General features: G+C 43.2%; 1 protein-coding gene across 7 annotated transcripts in view; it reads left to right on the top strand.

Moving 5' to 3' along the window:
* RGS22 (regulator of G protein signaling 22) overlaps positions 1–19,774 on the top strand; it is a 138,899-nt gene that overhangs the window by 79,488 nt on the left and 39,637 nt on the right. For 3 of the 7 annotated variants that reach the window (XM_077270893.1, XM_077270888.1, XM_077270887.1), the window contains 3 exons: positions 6,529–6,723; positions 12,344–12,436; positions 18,395–18,573. In XM_077270893.1, the coding sequence (XP_077127008.1) occupies positions 6,529–6,723; positions 12,344–12,436; positions 18,395–18,573 (467 nt within the window). The remainder of the gene's footprint in view (positions 1–6,528; positions 6,724–12,343; positions 12,437–18,394; positions 18,574–19,774) is intronic. The other 4 variants (XM_077270890.1, XM_077270889.1, XM_077270892.1 and 1 more) reach the window with 3 other exon arrangements.

Below are 19,774 nucleotides of genomic sequence, written 5' to 3'. Positions count from 1 at the left end.
AGGGTGCCACTATTGGTACATTATGGTCAGTGGCATAACTTGAAACTCATGGGCCCCGATGTGAAAGCTCCAACGGGGCACCAAAATATTTTAAATCTTTAATAGCAATAGTCTTTTTCTATAGGCCAAAGGGACTTTTAGGGCCCCCTAGGCTCCAGGGCACGGGTGCGATTGCAACCCCTGCACCTGTTGTAGTTACACCCCTGATTATGGTACTATTGGGCATTAGTGATGAGCGAACGTGCTCGGGTGCTAACTAAGTGACTTCGGCATGCTCAAAAAATATGATTGAGTCCCCGCACCTGCACGTCTCGTGGCTGTTCGACAACCACATCACATGCAGGGATTGCCTAACAGCCGCGAGACATGCAAAGATTGTCTAACAAACAGGCAATCCCAGCATGTGTTGTGGCTGTCAAACAGCCACGAGACATGCAGCCACGGGGACTCGAACATGTTTTTCGAGCATGCCGAAGTCACTCGGTTAACACATGAGCATTCTCGATAACACCTTATCAGAGCATGTTCGCTCATCACTATTGGGCATCACTCAGATGTCATTGGCTTTTTTCGAATGCGCTAATTTTGATCATTGTGCTGGATCATATTTTCATCAATGTCACTTTTTTCCATTACTGCTTCATCATTTTTTCTTTCATACGACAAAAAGCTGATCGAGATTTCTGAAGCTTCTCATAGCAAAAAATATGAAAAAAAAATAGCACTAGGATGCCATCAGTGTGCTCTCCGAGTTCTTAACTAACCTGAATGGGCAAGTTTGATCCTTGACTAAGATCTGAAATGGACATCTTTTTTGTAATTATTTTGGGCCACACAGTCCACAAAATAAACATGGATGTGTGAACAGCCCCATAAGCTATAAAGTGTACGTGTGCTGTAGAAAAAAATGTATTGAACATGGACGTGAAAAACGGATGTCTGAATGAGATTGTCTTGAGCCGGGTTGACTGCTCCTGCGTTTTAGCAATTAATGAAGGGTCTCAGCATATGGACATTACCGATCAAAACTTCTAACTTGTCACCATGATATGTCAAAAGTTTTGTAAAACTGGAATTACACTTAAAAAAAAACATAATGCGCAGAAAAATAATAATGGCTGTATAAAAACAAGATAAAAAGTAAAAACACAATTCAAGGAAACAACATGAATTGTACAGCTGATTCCTCTCTCCGGCCTCTGGGTGACAGCAGATCTCTATATTACACAGTAATAAGCCAGTGGACATCATTATACATAATGTGACCCCTAAAATAAATCCAGGAATCCTAAACAGACCTCATGGCATCGCTCACATACGAGAATGTTCACAGACAGATCAGCCGCTTGGCCTGGATACTGACTTTTGTTCTCTCGATAGCTTTTTAAGCCCTTTGCACATACAAGATTTGTTTTCATTGGAACAAATGTGAGCGTTAATCTGATTCCTCACCAAAAGCGGCTGCAAGCTAAGCATTCACGATATCTGTGCGCCTCTGGCATAACACGGTGTCATGACTGTGAGAAAACTAATTACAATGACTTTAGATATCATAGGCACGTTACCAGCCTTCGTTCCCGGCTCAGAACATAAGTCTATAGAGATGTTCTTTGGCCTCTGGATATGGTTCAGTTTCACTCATTTTCTGACTTTTGACACATTTCTGGTGTCTTTTGCCATCGTTGTATGCAAAGAGTATGTCACTTTTTTGGAATATTACCAGTAGCTAAACATTAAGTTACGATAACATCCCCACGTCATGAAAACACAGTGGAACACCTGTTGCTGGGCTGCAAAATGGGTTCCATGAGATAATGGGGTCTGAAGTTCACCTACAATTGACTGAAAAAGGAAAACCATGTTTAATATATCTGGACAGCGCCATTATTTCATCTCAATAGATTACCTGGCTCCTCTAACTTATCACATAGGGTCCAAACTTGTGCTTTAGGCCTAATTCAGATAACAATTTTTCACGTACATGTTCTCTGTTTTTTCATAGAGAGAACACATACCCATTATAGACTATGGGGCTGTTCACATATCCGTGTTTTTTTTGCGGACCGTACATCCACAAAAAATAATCATGCAGTGATCAAAATGTTATACATCTGTCCTGAGCTCTGTTTCCTTCCCCTCAATCTGCTGCCCTCTGTTGTGCTCCACATTGGGTTTTGCAAGTTGCCTGGAGTAGATCTATAACATCATCTCCCTAAACCTATTTAACACCCATTTAGATACACACCTGTGTCCTGGGCTTGAGACTCTAGTCTAGCCCCATGTTTGGTGGCTCCACCATCTGGGCTTTTTGTGTTTGTGCTTGCCTTCATCCCTGCTGGGTTCCACTTCATCCATTCTGCTGATCTTGAGATTGCTGTTATACCAAGTCCTTGCTGCACGTGTGCCTTCCTGATTTTTGCATCAACGCCGTGGGTCCGTGTGCCCCAGACCTAAGGCTAGAGGATTCACCTCACCAGAATAGGCTAACACAAAATTACCCATACAAGTCTATGGGTCCAGGAAAGTCATGCAAAACACAAGGATACTCTCTGTGAGTCATCCATTTTTAATATTGTAATGCTTCAGAGAAACTTTGCAGTATGTTTTTTGCTTGCATATGAGAAAATCACTGATGGTACAGCTGACACAATGAACAAACACTGACGTAAATCTGACCCAGCATACTGATGAAAATCAGAACTTTTTTTTACATATGAGAAAATAACGGATGTCTCCCGCATGGACCCTGTAGCACCCTGCAACCGCGATCGTTACGCCCCTGATAGGATCTCATAAAAGAGCCTGTACCACTATGCTATAAAAAAGTAGGTGGAACTTAGTGCTGGGCACCTTTGCTCCGCTTTTTCAGGTGGAATCTGCTTGAAAAAGACCACTTGTGCACGTACCCTTAGACTGGGTTCAAATCATGACCTGGTCCCCATTCAGCACTCTCTTGGAGGCTTCTTTTTGAATATTTCAAAAAATGGTGATCAGTAGTTCCCTCAACATATCAATTGACATTAATTAGGCATACAGTCCAAAATATGCAACTTTAGACTCCGTTTGATCTTCTTTCTTGGCTAAAAAAAAAAGGTACTGGCTAAAAAAAAAAGGTACTACTGGAAAGGCGGTCAAACATTTGCTCTTATAAGAATCCATAGCCTAAGGTGTGTGAGCCTTATGAGTGATAGACATATTTTTATTAGTATTATTATTATTTTCTGGGACTCATCGCCCGTGTATTCGATCAGTTGGGCAGCGTGCATGAGCGGGTGTGTGGCCTGGGTTGGTGTGTGATTTATGCTCCCATTGCAGCATAGGACAGAGATTGAGTGCTGGACTGAGAGTGGGGAGATAGATTAACCCTTGCAGGCACAACCCCAAGTCACGTGTGAGAGCAGGCACGTGACGAATAAGTGACACCACAGAGTAGGGATCCGTGACAATTCTCTTCCCTCTCCACTCCATGTCTACAATCCCCACCCCACAAACTTTCACACCCTCGCAGAAATCTTAAACATCTTGACCTACATTCATTCTCTGAATCCCTCCTCCCTCTCACAGACATAAGTTCCATACACAATGCGGATGACGCTGCCGCTCTATATAACACCACAATAGCTGTAGCTTTGGAATCTGCTGCCCCACTTACACATACCAAAGCTCGCAAAATCAACAGACAGCCCTGGCACACCAGCCTGACTAAAGAACTGAGGCGAGCTTCCAGGGCAGCGCAGATGGAAAAGATCCCACTCCAACGAGCACTTCATCGCATTCAAACAGTCCCTCACTACTTTCAAGACCACACTCGCCACAGCTAAACAAACCTACTTCTCATCTCTCATATCCTCCCTGTCTCACAACCCTAAACAGTTATTCAACACCTTCAATTCTTTCCTCTGTCCCCCTGCACCTCCTCCCTCCCCACTTATCTCAGCTGAAGACTTTGCCTCATTTTTCAAGCAGAAGATTGAAAACATCAGAGACAGTTTTGGTCAACAACCCCCAGAGCCCTTCCTACCGACTTCCCAGCCCTCCACCTCCAAAACCAACTTCTCCACCATTAGAGAAGATCATCTCTCCACTCTACTCTCAAGATCGCATCTCACCACCTGTGCACTTGACCTGCTCCCATCCCACTTCATCCCAAACCTCACCACAGTCTTCATCCCAACCCTAACCCATCTCTTCAACCTATCACTAACAACTGGTGTTTTCCCCTCAAGCTTTAAACATGCCTCCATCACACCTATCCTCAAAAAGCCTTCTCTTGACCCAACCTCTGTATCTAGCTATCGCCCTATATCACTTCTCCCCTATGCCTCCAAACTACTGGAACAACACGTCTACCTTGAACTGTCCTCCCATCTCTCTTCTTGCTCCCTCTTTGACCGCTTACAATCTGGCTTCCGGTCACACCATTCCACTGAAACTGCCCTAACTAAGGTCACCAATGACCTCTTAACCGCCAAGAGCAAGCGACACTACTCTGTCCTCCTCCTCCTTGACCTGTCGGCTGCCTTTGACACAGTGGACCATTCCCTATTATTAAAGACCCTCTCATCCCTTGGCATCACAGACTTGGCCCTATCCTGGATCTCATCATACCTAACAGACCGGACATTCAGCGTCTCCCACTCACACATCACCTCCTCACCTCGCCCCCTATCTGTCGGAGTCCCACAAGGTCCAGTCCTAGGGCCCCTGCTCTTCTCCATTTACACCTTTGGCCTGGGACAGCTCATAGAATCTCATGGCTTTCAGTATCACCTCTATGCTGATGACACACAGATCTACATCTCTGGACCAGATATCACCTCCCTACTAACCAGAATCCCTCAATGTCTGTCCACTATTTCATCCTTCTTCTCCGCTAGATTTCTGAAACTTAACATGGACAAAACAGAATTCATCATCTTTCCCCCATCTCACGCGACCCCCCCAACGAACCTATCCATTACAGTAAATGGCTGCCCACTCTCCCCAGTCCCACAAGCTCGCTGCCTCGGGGTAATCCTTGACGCTGATCTCTCCTTCAAACCACATATCCAAGTCCTTTCCCCTTCCTGCCGACTTCAACTCAAAAATATTTCACGAATCCGTACATTCCTCAACCAAGAATCTGCAAAAACCCTAGTCCATGCCCTCATCATCTCTCGCCTTGACTACTGCAACCTCCTGCTCTGTGGCCTCCCCTCAAACACTCTCGCACCCCTCCAATCTATTCTAAACTCTGCTGCCCGACTAATCCACCTGTCTCCCCGCTATTCCCCGGCCTCTCCCCTCTGTCAATCCCTTCACTGGCTCCCCATTGCCCAGAGACTCCAGTACAAAACCCTAACCATGACGTACAAAACCATCCACAACCTCCTCCATATATCTGTGACCTCGTCTGCTGGTACTTACCTACACGCAACCTCCGATCCTCACAAGATCTCCTTCTCTACTCCCCTCTTATCTCCTCTTCCCACAATCGTATACTAGATTTCTCTCGCGTATCACCCCTACTCTGGAACTCTCTACCACAACACATCAGACTCTCGCCTACCTTCGAAGCCTTCAAAAAGAGCCTGTAGACCCACCTATTCCGACAAGCCTACAACCTGCAGTAACCACCGATCGACCAAACCGCTGCATGACCAGCTCTATCCTCGCCTACTGTATTCTCACCCATCCCTTGTAGATTGTGAGCCTTCGCGGGCAGGGTCCTCTCTCCTCCTGTACCAGATATGACTTGTATTGTTTAAGATTATTGTACTTGTTTTTATTATGTATACCCCTCCTCACATACAAAGCGCCATGGAATAAATGGCGCTATAACAATAAATAATAATAATAATATACTTAGTAATTTTTAGTGATGACTTGGAGTCAGACATTCCTGACTCATTAGAATTGCATGCCTCTTAATGAATCAGGAGCGCCTGACGAGTGGTGTGCACCTCACCACAAATCTCACCACATATCTCACTCTAGTCAGGGACTGGAATAAGATTTCTGGTGTAAGGATTGCCAGAGCTCTTCATGAATTAGAAGATCTGGAGCATTACACTCATGTTCCAGCCCCATGCTCTGCGTACTTTGGCGTAGCTAGGCAAAACTCACATGAAAACGCCAAAAGTTGCAATATTTTTGCGCAATGTCAAGTTGCATTTCAAATTTTGCAACTTATTAAAGTGTTTTATACCAGATTTCTGGTGAAAACACTTTGATGAACCGGAGCCAAAGTTTTCCCTTTCAGTCATAGCTGTTTAATGTCATACCTGGCCAATTTAAACAACGGACATAGACAACCCGTCGTTCAGCCTGCTGTGCAACTAAAAGTCTCATCAAGCCCCTCAAGTCATTGTAGAAGCACAGGTTACACACATCCGTTCTAAAACTTGAGCTTTCTCCACCCCTCTAAGCATTCATGATAGGTACAGCTAAGCGTCTAACTGTTGTCAAGTTTTTTCTTTCAGCAAAATACAAATCCCACATTGAAGTCACAGAATGATTTATTGACCTGAATTTGGTTTTCTCCTCCAGCTCATTTTTGGCACTTACCTTGCTCCTTCAGCTTCCATGGACATCGGTGTTGAGCGGAACATAAGGAAAGAGATTTACCAGAAATCTGATCCACCTTTTGAGGATTTATTCGACTTAGCTGAGGAATACGTCCTCACGATTCTACTCACCGCCTGGACACAGATGACTGAGTTAGACAGACAAAGCTTTGGGAAAGTATGTGTTTAACCATGTATGGGGCTAAATATTAACATAAAGGGTCACCGTACAGTACTGCGTGAAATACAGCTGGAGTGTAAATGGCCAGCGGTTCCATCCACAAACAAGACCAACCACTATGACTTCTTTTATACAGTAATATGGAGAAATTCTATTAACAGCCTAAACACCTGAGCTTCCGATTGTCCTACAGAAACAAACTTACAGATGTCTTCTACTTGTGCTTTAGGCTTCATTCAGACGTCTATGTTTTTCACATACTAAAAAAAAGTTTAATTAATGTTTTTGATCCAAATTTCATCAGATTTTCAGCAGAGTATCATAAGAGTTTGATCCAAGTTTCATCAGTTTAAGGCCGCATACCTATTTGCGAGAAAAACGGACGCGTGCAATCCGATAAAAAATCGGATTGCACTCGGACCAATGTTATTCAATAGGTGACATCTCATGTGCGATTTTTTTTCTCAGCCGAAATCGGACTGAGAAAAAAAATCGCAGCATGCTGCGATTTTCTGCGATTCTCAGATGAGGCTCGCCAATGTAAGTCAATGGGTGCGAGAAAAAAATCGCACAGCACTCACACCAAGCAAGTGCTGTCCGATTTGTGCGCATCGGTGTCCTTTGAAAAGCCGGTAATTCAGTGCGGTGTACAGTAAAATCACACTGACAGGTTACAATAGAATAGATATATACACATAGAATATGTGTATATATATATATATATATATATATATATATATATATATATATATGTCAGTGAGATATATATATATATATATATATATATATATATATATATATATATATATTTATATTTATGTTTCATAGATATGGAGCGCCCCCACGTAAGGGCAATGGGGTACTCGGTACCGGGTCCTTCGGTTCGGGGGGTGTCACAGTGGCCTGACCTGGTCCATGGCCCTTTGAGGGACGTCCAATAAAGAAGAGAGTTTTTATGGTTTTGGGAAAGGTCTTTAAAGGGGTAGTTCGTGACGCCACCTGTGGTATTCGGTCAGGGTGACCGACGCTGCTTTAAGGGGTCAGCTGGGGTGATGTTATGGCAGCTGAGATGGTGTACCTTCCCACAGGTGAAGTATGTCCCCAGGGCTTCCCAGAGTGGATGGTGAGAGGCGCAGTGAATAACGAGAACACAAGCTTGCAGTCTCTTTACCTTTTACTGAAGACTTCAGCATCCACAGTCCGGGGTACAGACCACAGGGTAGGCAGAGTCCAGCCGGTCCGAAGGCAAATCCAGAGTCCCCTTATCCAGGTGGAAATCAGTAGCCTTCACCAAGCGCCTATGTGTTTTTGTACCTCCCTGCTGAGCTTCTCGGTAAGGTCCTCACAACTGTTGTAGATGTTCTAGATGTTATTTCTCTCTCTGTCCCTCAGATGGTATGGATAGGACAAACCCGTATGACTGGTGGCCTGAGGCTTTTTACAGGGACCCTAGAGACGCCCCGGCCTCTACAAGTTGCCACTGTGCCTCCTGTGTATATGGTCGGGCAGCCAACGTGGAATTAACTGTCCTGCCAGTCTCTGAAGTAAAACGTAGAGACTATTACTCCCTCGGTGTTCTGGCTACCGGCTTCTGCGCCTCAGAAGGAGGCAGCCTCTTACAGGGCAGAACTCCTTCTGATTGTATCTCCTTGTGCTAAGACTTCGTTTCTCACCCGCTACAATACAATTCTCTTCGTGTCCTTTCTTAGGATGCTGCCGCACGTGGGGCAGGTGCAGCTCCGTGACCTTCTGTCTAGGCCTCTGACAGGATCCCACCCCTGTCAGGGACCTCTCTGTCTGCAGCTCTGTGATGTTCCTCCTTTCCCTCTGTCTGCCTGACAGGATGCTGCCTGGGTGAAGCCCAGTCAGCTTCTCACCCGATGTTACCTGGGCGAAGCCCAGTCAGCTTCTAACTCTCTATCCAGCCCACCAGTTTTACCTAATTGTGAGGAGTGCCCTAGTGAATAGGGCAAGGCTCCCCCTGGTGGTCTGGAGTGTGAAGTGTGGTGTATGGTTTGTGATACCTGGTAGGAAGACCTCCTTTATTGCCATCAGACGAAATATCACTCCCCCTGGTGGAAGAATAACATTACTGCAACAACCAGGACTCGGGCACTGCAGATAGATAGAAGAAAAGCCCATAATTCAATTGCCGGCTTTTGCTAAGTCTTTAACAAACCCGAGAGGATATGAGACATGGTTTACATACAGTAAACCATTCATATCCCTTATATTTTTACATATTCCTCACTACTAATATTAGTAGTGTTTGTGTGTAAAATTTGGGAGCTCTAGCAAAAATATCCCATACCTGTCCACGGTACAGTCATGTCCCACGATGTAAATCCATCTGAAGTGGTTAAATACAGTTACAACCAGGAGCGGTGCTAATGCAGCCGCTCCCGGCTGTAAGAGACTGGGGAATGAATGAAATGAAGGTAACGTAGCTTCGGGGACTTGCAGTGTTTTGGTTATAGACATTACCAAAATGTATTTTAAACAAAACAATTCAGATGCAGTTGAAGTTCAGACTTTCAGCTTTCATTAGAGGGTATTATCCACATTAAAACTGGATGAAGGGTTTAGGAGTTTCTGCTCCTTAATATGTGCCACCCTGTTTTTAAAGGGACCAAAAGTAATTGGACAGTTTAAATAATTTTAAATAAAATGTTCATTTCTAGTACTTGGTTGAAAACCCTTTGTTGGCAATGACTGCCTGAAGTCTTGAACTCATGGACATCACCAGACGCTGTGTTTCCTCCTTTTTGATGCTCTGCCAGGCCTTCACTGCGGTGGTTTTCAGTTGCTGTTTGTTTGTGGGCCTTTCTGTCTGAAGTTTAGTCTTTAACAAGTAAAATGCTGCTCAATTGGGTTGAGATCAGGTGACTGACTTGGCCATTCAAGAATATTCCATTTCTCTGCTTTAATAACTCCTGTGTTGCTTTGGCTTTATGTTTTGGGTCATTGTCCATCTGTAGTATGAAACGATGACCAATCAGTTTGGCTGCATTTGGCTGGATCTGAGCACAGTATGGCTCTGAATACCTCAGAATTCATTCATCTTGTGTCACATCATCAATAAACACTAGTGACCCAGTGCCACTGGCAGCCATGCATGCCCAAGCCATCACACTGCCTCCACCATGTTTTACAGATGATGTGGTATGCTTTGGATCATGAGCTGTACCACGCCTTCGCCATACTTTTCTCTTTCCATCATTCTGGTAGAGGTTGATCTTGGTTTCATCTGTCCAAAGAATGTTCTTCCAGAACTGTGCTGGCTTTTTTAGATGTTTTTTTAGCAAAGTCCAGTCTAGTCTTTTTATTCTTGATGCTTATGAGTGGCTTGCACCGTGCAGTGAACCCTCTGTATTTACTTTCATGCAGTCTTCTCTTTATGGTAGATTTGGATATTGATACGCCGACCTCCTGGAGAGTGTTGTTAACTTGGTTGGCTGTTGTGAAGGGGTTTCTCTTCACCATGGAGATTATTCTGCAATCATCCACCACTGTTGTCTTCCGTGGGCACCCAGGTCTTTTTGCATTGATGAGTTCACCAGTGCTTTCTTTCTTTCTCAGGATGTACCAAACTGTAGATTTTGCCACTCCTAATATTGTAGCAATTTCTCGGCTGGTTTTTTTCTGTTAAGGATGGCTTGATTCACCTGCATGGAGAGCTCCTTTGACCGCATGTTTACTTCACAGCAAAACCTTCCAAATGCAAGCACCACACCTCAAATCAACTCCAGGCCTTTTATCTGCTTAATTTAGAATGATATAACGAAGGGATTGCCCACTCCTGTCCATGAAATAGCCTTGGAGTCAATTGTCCAATTACTTTTGGTCCCTTTAAAAACAGGGTGGCACATGTTAAGGAGCTGAAACTCCTAAACCCTTCATCCAATTTTAATGTGGATACCCTCAAATGAAAGCTGAAAGTCTGAACTTCAACTGCATCTGAATTGTTTTGTTTAAAATTCATTGTGGTAATGTCTATAACCAAAATTAGAAAAATGTTGTCTCTGTCCAAATATATATGGACCCAACTGTATTCTATTGTAACCTGTCAGTGTAATTTTACTGTAAGCGCACAGGAATTGCCGGCTTTTCTATCTATCTATCTATCTATATCTATCTATCTATCTATCTATCTATCTATCTATCTATCTATCACATATATATATGTAAATATACATATGTGTGTGTTTTGAAGAATATTTCGTTGTAAAATGATGTGTAAATGTCAGAGAACTGCTGTATGTAAAAGCTCATGTTAAAATCGCATTGCACACAGATTGCATACGGATATAATACGGATGTAATACGGATGTCATACGGATGTTGCGATAAAAAATCGCATTGACATCGCATGACAATCGCATGTTTTAACTCCGTTTTTTTGGTCCGGAAATCGGACCGTTTTTTTTCTCGCAAATGGGTATGAGGCCTTACTTAGACCTGAAAAAAAATATCTCCACCTTCTATTGATCAGTCTGTGAAAAGCAGACAGCACTTGGATGGCATTCAAGTGCTGTCCAATTTTTTTTTCACAGACTCATGGACTTGCATTGCCAATTTTGATCTGTCACTCGGATGTCTCTGCGATTTTGCACAGACTGCTTGGTCCAACAAAAAAATCAGACATGTGAAAACCACGGCTAGAACTTGTATGTAAAAAGTAGACGTGTGAATGAGTCCTTATTTTGGTACATTCACATGTACATCATAGACATGTACTGCAGCAGTATACAGACCAGTAGTAGCCTATGTGCTGGTCCACATGGACAGCTGGTATTCCTGATAAAAAAATTGCACCTTGCGCTAGTCTGGCCTAGTTTTCAGACCAGACTATTGTATATTATATGTAAATCGCCCTCAGTTCCTGCAGCTGTCTGCCATTCGGACGAGTACACGGAGACAGTCGTGTCTGTAATTTGTGGATTGTGATTGGTCCATAGGTTCAGCTCTTGTCAGAACTTAATCTTACATTCTTGTTATCAATATATCCAGCAAAAGAGCTGACCTTGTAATGCTACTCTGCTGGAGCGGAAAGGTGACACCAGGAAATTCAGGGGTGGGCATCATTGCTATGAGTAGTTGGTGCGAATTGATGCTCATATCCCATTCCATCCGCTACGACACGTCTATGGTCACTGGACTGGAGCAGGAGAAGCTCCTCTTACTTGCCGGCATCTACAGATTTCTGATCACTGGCTAATCTAAAGAAGAGCCGCAGATGCCAGGGGGTAAGAGGTGGTACTGCCTCTCACGTGCAGCTGCCACAGTCTGCTGCCGTGGTGGATGGAATGGGACTCGCAAATCGATTCACACCGACTCTTCTAGTTGGCCATTTAACAGTGTAAAGAGTTTTTCGCTTGTTTTATAGTGAGAATTACTACTTGGTACAGTCAGCTGCTCCACATCACATCCCACAATAGTCCGAGTAAAATAACTGCTGTTAGCAGAGCGCTGACAGATTTATCATTATAAACACATCAGGATTTCTGTGTCACAACAATGGACAGATGGTCTTCACATTCGCTTGTCAATGTATCCCCTGCACTGGCAGAGAAGTCGGCAGCATTTCTTCATGGCTTTGTTTTATTCCTTTTATTAGGTAGAGCTGGTTGAAGGATCACGACAGCTGGAGTCAGCGAACTATCGAAAGCTGCAAGCTCTGCAACAGGAGAAGGCGTCCAAGAAAGATGAGGTAAGATAATAGCTTTACCGCATTAGTTTGGAGAAACGTTCTCCAAGTTTTTCATGTAAAAGGCAAAATATAACATTTAGGATTGAATATTTACCAAATGTTTTTTTTTTTTTTTTTTAAAGAGTAAAATCCGTGTTCGGAAATTTGGTTGCAAAATATGAGCTCTGTACAACTATGTTTTGTCCTATATTGTACTTAATATAATCTAGAGTTGTTTGTAAGTTTTCTTTATTTTTTTTACAGATTTTATTTCTGTTTATTTTAATTTTTCAATAAATCATTACAATTATTTACAAAGAAAAAAAAAATCTCACACTGGCAGTGCTCGGATCAATGTTAACTTATGTGTTAGTAGAGCAGTTGGTGGTGAATGACTGGTGGTGGCACCAGACTAGCGCCATGTAAATAGCACGCAGCGCCTGCACCCATCCCCTATGCGGATGAGCACACCGAGCTGCACATACTGTATCACGTCCACAATCTGCAGTCGTAATTGGTCCAAAGATTCTGCAGTTGTGTGATCTTGGCTTAAGGGTGACCTATAGAATCTGGATTGGAAAAAAAGCACAAGTTTGTGTCTGTAAAAAAAATGAATAAAAAATAGTTGTTTTTTTCCCATCATATCCTGTATGTAGGGAGTAGGTATAGAGAATGTCAGTATGCCCAGAATTCACGAAGGTTGCACGTCCCCAACACCATTATGCTGGCTGCATAGCAGCATACATGGTTCCTCAGAAGTGTTGTACCTTTAGGAGGTGTTGCGGAGGGCTGCGTACGTCCTCCGTGAAGCTCCACCCACCGCCGCACCTCCTCCGGTCAGCTCCGCCTACATCAGCATACAGCGTGTGTACCCTATCTTTACCATTAGGTACGCAGGCCATGCCGATGTATGTGGATGCCTCCGCATGCGTCGTTTTGACGGTGCGGCGACCTGCGCCGAATGCAACGAGTTGCAATTTGGTGCTTCACGGAGGACGTACGCAGCCCTCCGCAACACCTCCATCCGCAAATGTGAAACCAGCCTAAGCCAGCCTCTTTCTCAGGCTCTGCATGGGCTGTGATATAGAAGGGGGCTGGCTTTACTATTGAATATTGATGTAAATATTACGGTATATATAAATAAGTAAACGTTTATACTGAAGCATTCAGCGTTTTTCCACAGATCCATAAACATTCAAAAGTCCATCAGATCCCGTGTTACAGTAATATTCTTCATATTCTTCCCTACAAGCATTACTTCTTTGGGAGCATACCACTGTATTACAGCGTCCTATGCCTAAGACACCTCTGAACCATTTTCTGTTGAGGACGTTGAATGGTTTTGATTCCAAAGAAACATTTTCATGTATTTTTTTTCTTTTTGTAAGTATTGTTTTATCGGTAGTAGAATATCAGATGGAAAACTGAATGTGTAAAGCCTCTTACGTCAGAGGTCAGACTGCTACACAATATGTTCTTTTGCAGTCCAGTTTTTTTTTTTAATCACCTGAGTAAATATGTGAAGAAACAAACATCATTGACGTTGCAAAGAATCCAAGAAACATCATTAAATTAATCTCCCAGATTCTTTGGAGCAGATGTCATGCGTGAATGACAAACATAATGTACCGAAAATCACAACAGTGACTGCGCCGCAACGTCCAAACCGTATAATCCTTTCTTATACAATCAGATTTCATACTCGCAGAAACGAACAACCTCATTTATCATCTTCTTTTAATGGCAGTCAGTTTTAAATTCATTTAGTAAAAACAGTGCTCGAAATCCCATGAAACACCCACATGGGCATTAAAAATGTCAGGAACCCAGAATATAATCTGTAACTGTATCTTGTTGTCTGTAGCGCTGACTGCCAAGACCTCCCTATAAAAACAACACGTATAATATAAATCACAGTGATGGATTGTGCGGCCTGATATAGTTGCGCTATACATAATCAACTATTACGGAACAGATGTCCACCGGTGGCAGAATGTGCACAAAGTCTTATGTTAATGCAGTCTATCATGTTTGCTAATTCTACAGTCGTGGGCAAAAGTTTTGAGGCTGTCACAAATTTAGTTTTTTCACCGTTCGCTGCTTTAGTGTTTTTAGATTTATTACTCATCTATTTCTATAGTTACTGAACTACAATTCTCAGCATTTCATAAGTTTTTCAACTTGTATTGATACTACTGTATGTTTAGATACAGTAGGGAAAATAAGTATTTGATACACTGCCAATTGTGCAAGTTTTCCCACCTACAAAGAATGGAGAGGTCTGTAATTTTATCGTAGGTACACTTCAACTATGAGAGACAGAATCTTAAAAAAAAAAATCCAGAAAATTACCTTCTATGATTTTTACATAATTAACTTGCATTTTAGTGCATGAAATAAGTATTTTACACAACAGAAAAACAGAACTTAATAGTTGGTACAGAAACCTTTGTTTTCAATTACAGAGGTCAGATGTTTCCTGTAGTTCTTGACCAAGTTTGCACACACTGCAGCAGGGATTTTGGCCCACTCCTCCATACAGATCATCTCAAGATCTATTAGGTTTGGGGGCTGTCGCTGAGCAACATTGAGTTTCAGCTCCGGCCAAAGATTTTCTATTGGGTTTAGGTCTGGAGACTGGCTAGGCCACTCCAGGACCTTGAAATGCTTCTTCCAGAGCCACCTCCTTATTTGCCGTGGCTGTGTGTTTCGGGTCATTTGGTCATTCAGGTTTTTCTTTTTTAACACATTTGCAAAAATGTCTACATTTCTGGGGGGGGGTTTCAGTCAAATGGGGTGCAGAGTGTACATTAATGAGAACAAAATGAACTTTTTTGAATTTACCAAATAGCTGCAATGAAACAAAGAGTGAAAAATTTAAAGGGGTCTGAATACTTTCCGTACCCACTGTATCTCCTTAAAGTTCCTGATGATCCTATAAATGGTTGATTTAGAGTGCAATCTTACAATCATCAGTGATACAAAGCAACGGTTACTGCACTTGTTTCCTTGTCGGTAGCCATGGTTAACAGAAGATGACAATGATTTTAAGCCCCAACACCCTTTTAATGCAACTAGCATGACAGTGATTTCGGATCTGTATCCTACTAAAGCTTTCTCCTGAGCTAAAGGGAAGGTCGCTGAAATGATGTAAGCAAGTGTTTTTGTGGCAGGGCTGAAAATGAGTCGAAATTGGCTTTTTGTGATTAAGTTAATTTTCATGGCAAGGAATGACTGCAATTTTCTTGCAATTCATCTGATCACTCTTCATAACAATGTAGAGTTAATGCAAATCACCACTATAAAAGCTAAAGCAGGAAACTTTGTGAAAACCAAAATTTGTGTTAGTCTTAAAAATCAAAATGGGCTCCCGAAGACATTTGACTGTGGTGTCTGTTTTTCCAAGTTTACAATCTCTCCATTACCTTAGGGCCGAGTTCAGGTGTATTTCAGTCAGTGCTGTCCATGTGCTCAGTGAACAGCCTGTGCACACCAGTGATTTGTCACCCAGACCCACAGTCAAAGGAAAAAGTGGGGAATACACTGCTCTGCTCTGTTTTTATATGGCGGTCTGAACCTGTTATAAGCAGGAATTCATCTTCTCAGTTGCGCCTTGCACCTGATCAGTAAATGCGCCATCTTAGAGGCACTAAGTGCAAGCCACCCCTGCTAGGGAGGTCCTAAGGGCCCGGATATTCTTCATCCACTCTCAATAAGGATGCGGGCATTACAGAACCCTTCCCAGAATGCTGTCACAGGGTAGCTGGCAGTAGATAGAAGAACCTGGCACTCAACTTAATGCTTTGTGAGAGGTTTTATTTTGTAGTACCAACAAAACGTTTCAGTCCCTAAATTCGGGACCTTCATCAGTTACGTACTTGTGGGCTTATTGGATAGAGCCCAAAGGGGATTAGGCTGTGTCTGTATGCAGGGCAGTAACCTGGGCTTTAATGCTGTAAAAGTAAATGCGCTTGTAGCTGCGTGCTTCATGTGTGCTCCTGGCCCAGACGTGGAATCCACCGCTCGTCTCCGCGTCTGGGCCAGGAGCACACACGAAGCACGCAGCTACAAGTGCATTTACTTTTACGGCTTTAAAACCCAGGTTACTGCCCTGCACACAGACACAGCCTAATCCCCTTTGGGCTCTATCCAATAAGCCCACAAGTACGTAACTGATGAAGGTCCCGAATTTAAGGACCGAAACGTTTTGTTGGTACTACAAAATAAGACCTCTCACAAAGCATTAAGTTGAGTGCCAGGTTCTTCTATCTATTATCTCATGGTGTGGGAACCTACCTCAGCACCCCATTAGTAGTGCGCACATATTTATCTCCAGTACAGGGTAGCTGGCGTCTGACTCATACAGGGAAAATTGACCTCCTGTTTCTTCATAGAGCTTAGAAGGATTCAACTAGTCCATTTTTAATCCCGTAATGTCATAGACTTCATGTACAACAGAAGAATTAACTGGTAGAAAGGCAAAATGAGCAATTGTAAGTGCATCGCCCCCATGGGGCCTTGGGGTACTCGGTATCGGGTCCTGCGGTTAACAGTGGGATGTCACGGTGGCTGACCCGGTCCGTGGCCCTGGGACGTCCGTATTAAAGGGAAAGGTCTTTAAGGGGAATGTTCGTGATGCCACCTATGGTATTCGGTCAGGGTGACCGACGCAGCTTTAAGGGGTCCGCTGGGGTGATGTTATGGCACCTAGATGGTATAGCTTCCCACAGGTGAAGTATATCCCCAGGGTTTCCCAGTGTGTAGATGGTGGTATGGTGAGAGGCGCAGAGAAGAACGAGGACACAAGGTTGCAGTCTCTTTACCTTTACTGAAGACTTCAGCATCCACAGTCCAGGGCACCAGATCACAGGGCAGGCAGAGTCCGGCTGGTTTGGAGGCAAGTCCAGAGTCCCCTTGTCCAGGTGGAAATCAGTAGCGTTCCCTTGCGCTGCGGTGTTGTAGTTCCTTACTGCCTAAGGCTTCACATAAGGTCCTCACAGATGTAATGTCTTTCTCTCTGTCCCCCATATAGGATAGGAAAAAACACGTATGACTGGTGACTTGAGGCGGTTTATAGGGACTCTAGCATGCCCCAGCCTCTAAGGGGTGCCACCGTGCCTCCTGGGTGTAGGGGCGGACAGGTAACGTGAAATTAGCTGTCCTGCCGGTCTCTGAAGTAAAGCATAAAGGTCCTTACTCCCTCGGTGTTCCAGCTAGCGGGCTTCTGCGCCTGAGAAGGAGGCAGCCTGTGTAGGGCTGGTCCCCTCCTGGTATCCTCTGCTTTGCTATGACTTCCTTCACGCTCGCTGCAATACAGTTCTACCTTCTATTGTCTCTTTCTAGGAGCTGCAGCTTTGAGGGCATGCACAGCTCCGTGTCCTTTCTCCTTCGTTCACTTACGGGATCCCACCCCTGTCAGGGACCAACTAACTGAGCTGAGCTCAGCCAGCAACTAACTAACTTTCCCTACAGGCGACCAGTTTTACCTATGTGGGGAGTGTCCTAATAAATAGGAGCAAGAGCACCCCCTGGTGGCCTGGAGTGTGAAATGTGTTGCATGTTTGTGATACCTGGATGCAGTTATCCTTCTTTGCCTCCAAACGCAGTATCACTCTCCCCAAGAGGAAAGCAATACTACTGCGACGACCAGGACCCTGGGTCGCCGCATAAGTAAACAGTGCTATATAATATGATGATTGCAATAAATTAAGAGGATACAAAATTCTGATGGGAGCAGTGCTTTTTTAATAAAAAAAAAATCCAGATAAAGAGCCTCTCATACATTGTTTTCTGTGGCAGTGGACGTGTCAGTTCTCTAGAGCAGGAATCCACTTTTTATCCAGTTCACTTTATTAACATCCAGTCAGAAAACCCCATTCTTTTATATATGTATACATTCTTGACAACGTTAATAAAAGTAATTCTGTAGATTTTGGTAAAATGTTTAATATTTTATTTCTGAAGTGGAATGAAATTAAGTTCATTTTGCAGAATCGAGTCCACAAGTCTACGTTTGTTCCACCTCCTGATGTTCCTAAAGAGCCCAATCTCTGGGAGCTGGTACCTGAAGAATTCAGAAATTACAACATGGACACATTACTCCGGAACAGGATGGAGCTACAGCACTTCCTCTCCTTTCTGGATGAGCATTTTGCAAGGTAAAATATTATAATTTACAGTGGCATGTGAAAGTTTTGACACCCCTAGTCAAAATTACTGTTTTGTGAATAGTTAAGGAAGTTGAAAATGAAATGGACGTATCACTCATGGTGCCTCATGCTGATTGATGGTCCCCACCACCTCTCAGATAATATATAGTCAACAGCTCTCCTTTTACCAAACCCCTTAAACTTTTGACCCAACAGAGCTCTTCTTCTACCCTTATTACTTTATCCCATGCTTGCCCTACGTGGCTGAGTAATGAGTCAGTGTGCCCATGCCTCTGCTGTGGGCTTCGTTTATCCTATTCCCTGGACAACGAGCAGCAAACAATAAAATACTGAAGCAGTGGTATCTTGAAAACAGTGGCAAATTTTAATAAAAATACATTGCAAAATTACTCATTTTTACAAGAACTCTTCAAATGTACCCATCTAAGATGGGAATAACCCTTTCTGTCCCATATAGATATCTGCAAATAAACAACACTACCTATATATGTAACTGCAGTTCATGATGCAGTACTCCTATCTGTGCTACATTATTGTGTACTTACATATTTTTGACCTTATTTTCTACCTTCACAAGAGACCGGCAATGGACATTATTCCAATGTAAGAATGTATTTCTTTTGGACGTTTATTTTCTTTGCAGTTTTGCCAGTTTACCAAGACCCATAAATCATTCTTACATTTTTTATGTGTCTTATAACATGAAGCTTGTCATAGTGAAGTGCCCAGTAAATTAGAATTGCTGAAACATAGTAGACTCAGTTACCATTGCTCAATAAGAATTAATAATGAGCCACTAATTCCCCAATACCCATTTTATCTCTGTCATACAGAATAAAAACATCTGCCCCCAGCAGACTCCGCCACATAATAGAATCAGTGCCAGGATATTAATTGGCAGCCATGTGCTACATTAACCCTGCGCAGCTGACATCGGAGAGGGATGAAAACGGCTACACTGTTGGATTGCTTTCTTTGGCGGAAGATATCTGATCTGCATTTTCCACACTTTGGTGCTACTATGTAACATTTCTCATGGAGTAATAGGACAAACTGTCTCACTGATGTATCTGACACCAAAGCAGAATCTACTGCAGTCATAGCCATGTGAGACATCTCATAATTATAGCAGGATTTAGACACATTCTGCCAATGGCAGTGATCTGGGATTTCAACTTTTCAAGTAATG

The sequence above is a fragment of the Ranitomeya variabilis genome, chromosome 6 (assembly GCF_051348905.1).
Source record: "Ranitomeya variabilis isolate aRanVar5 chromosome 6, aRanVar5.hap1, whole genome shotgun sequence".
In the NCBI taxonomy this organism is placed as follows: Eukaryota; Metazoa; Chordata; class Amphibia; order Anura; family Dendrobatidae; genus Ranitomeya; species Ranitomeya variabilis.
The sequence above is the reverse complement of the archived record's forward strand: the minus strand, read 5'-3'. Positions and strand labels throughout refer to the sequence as shown.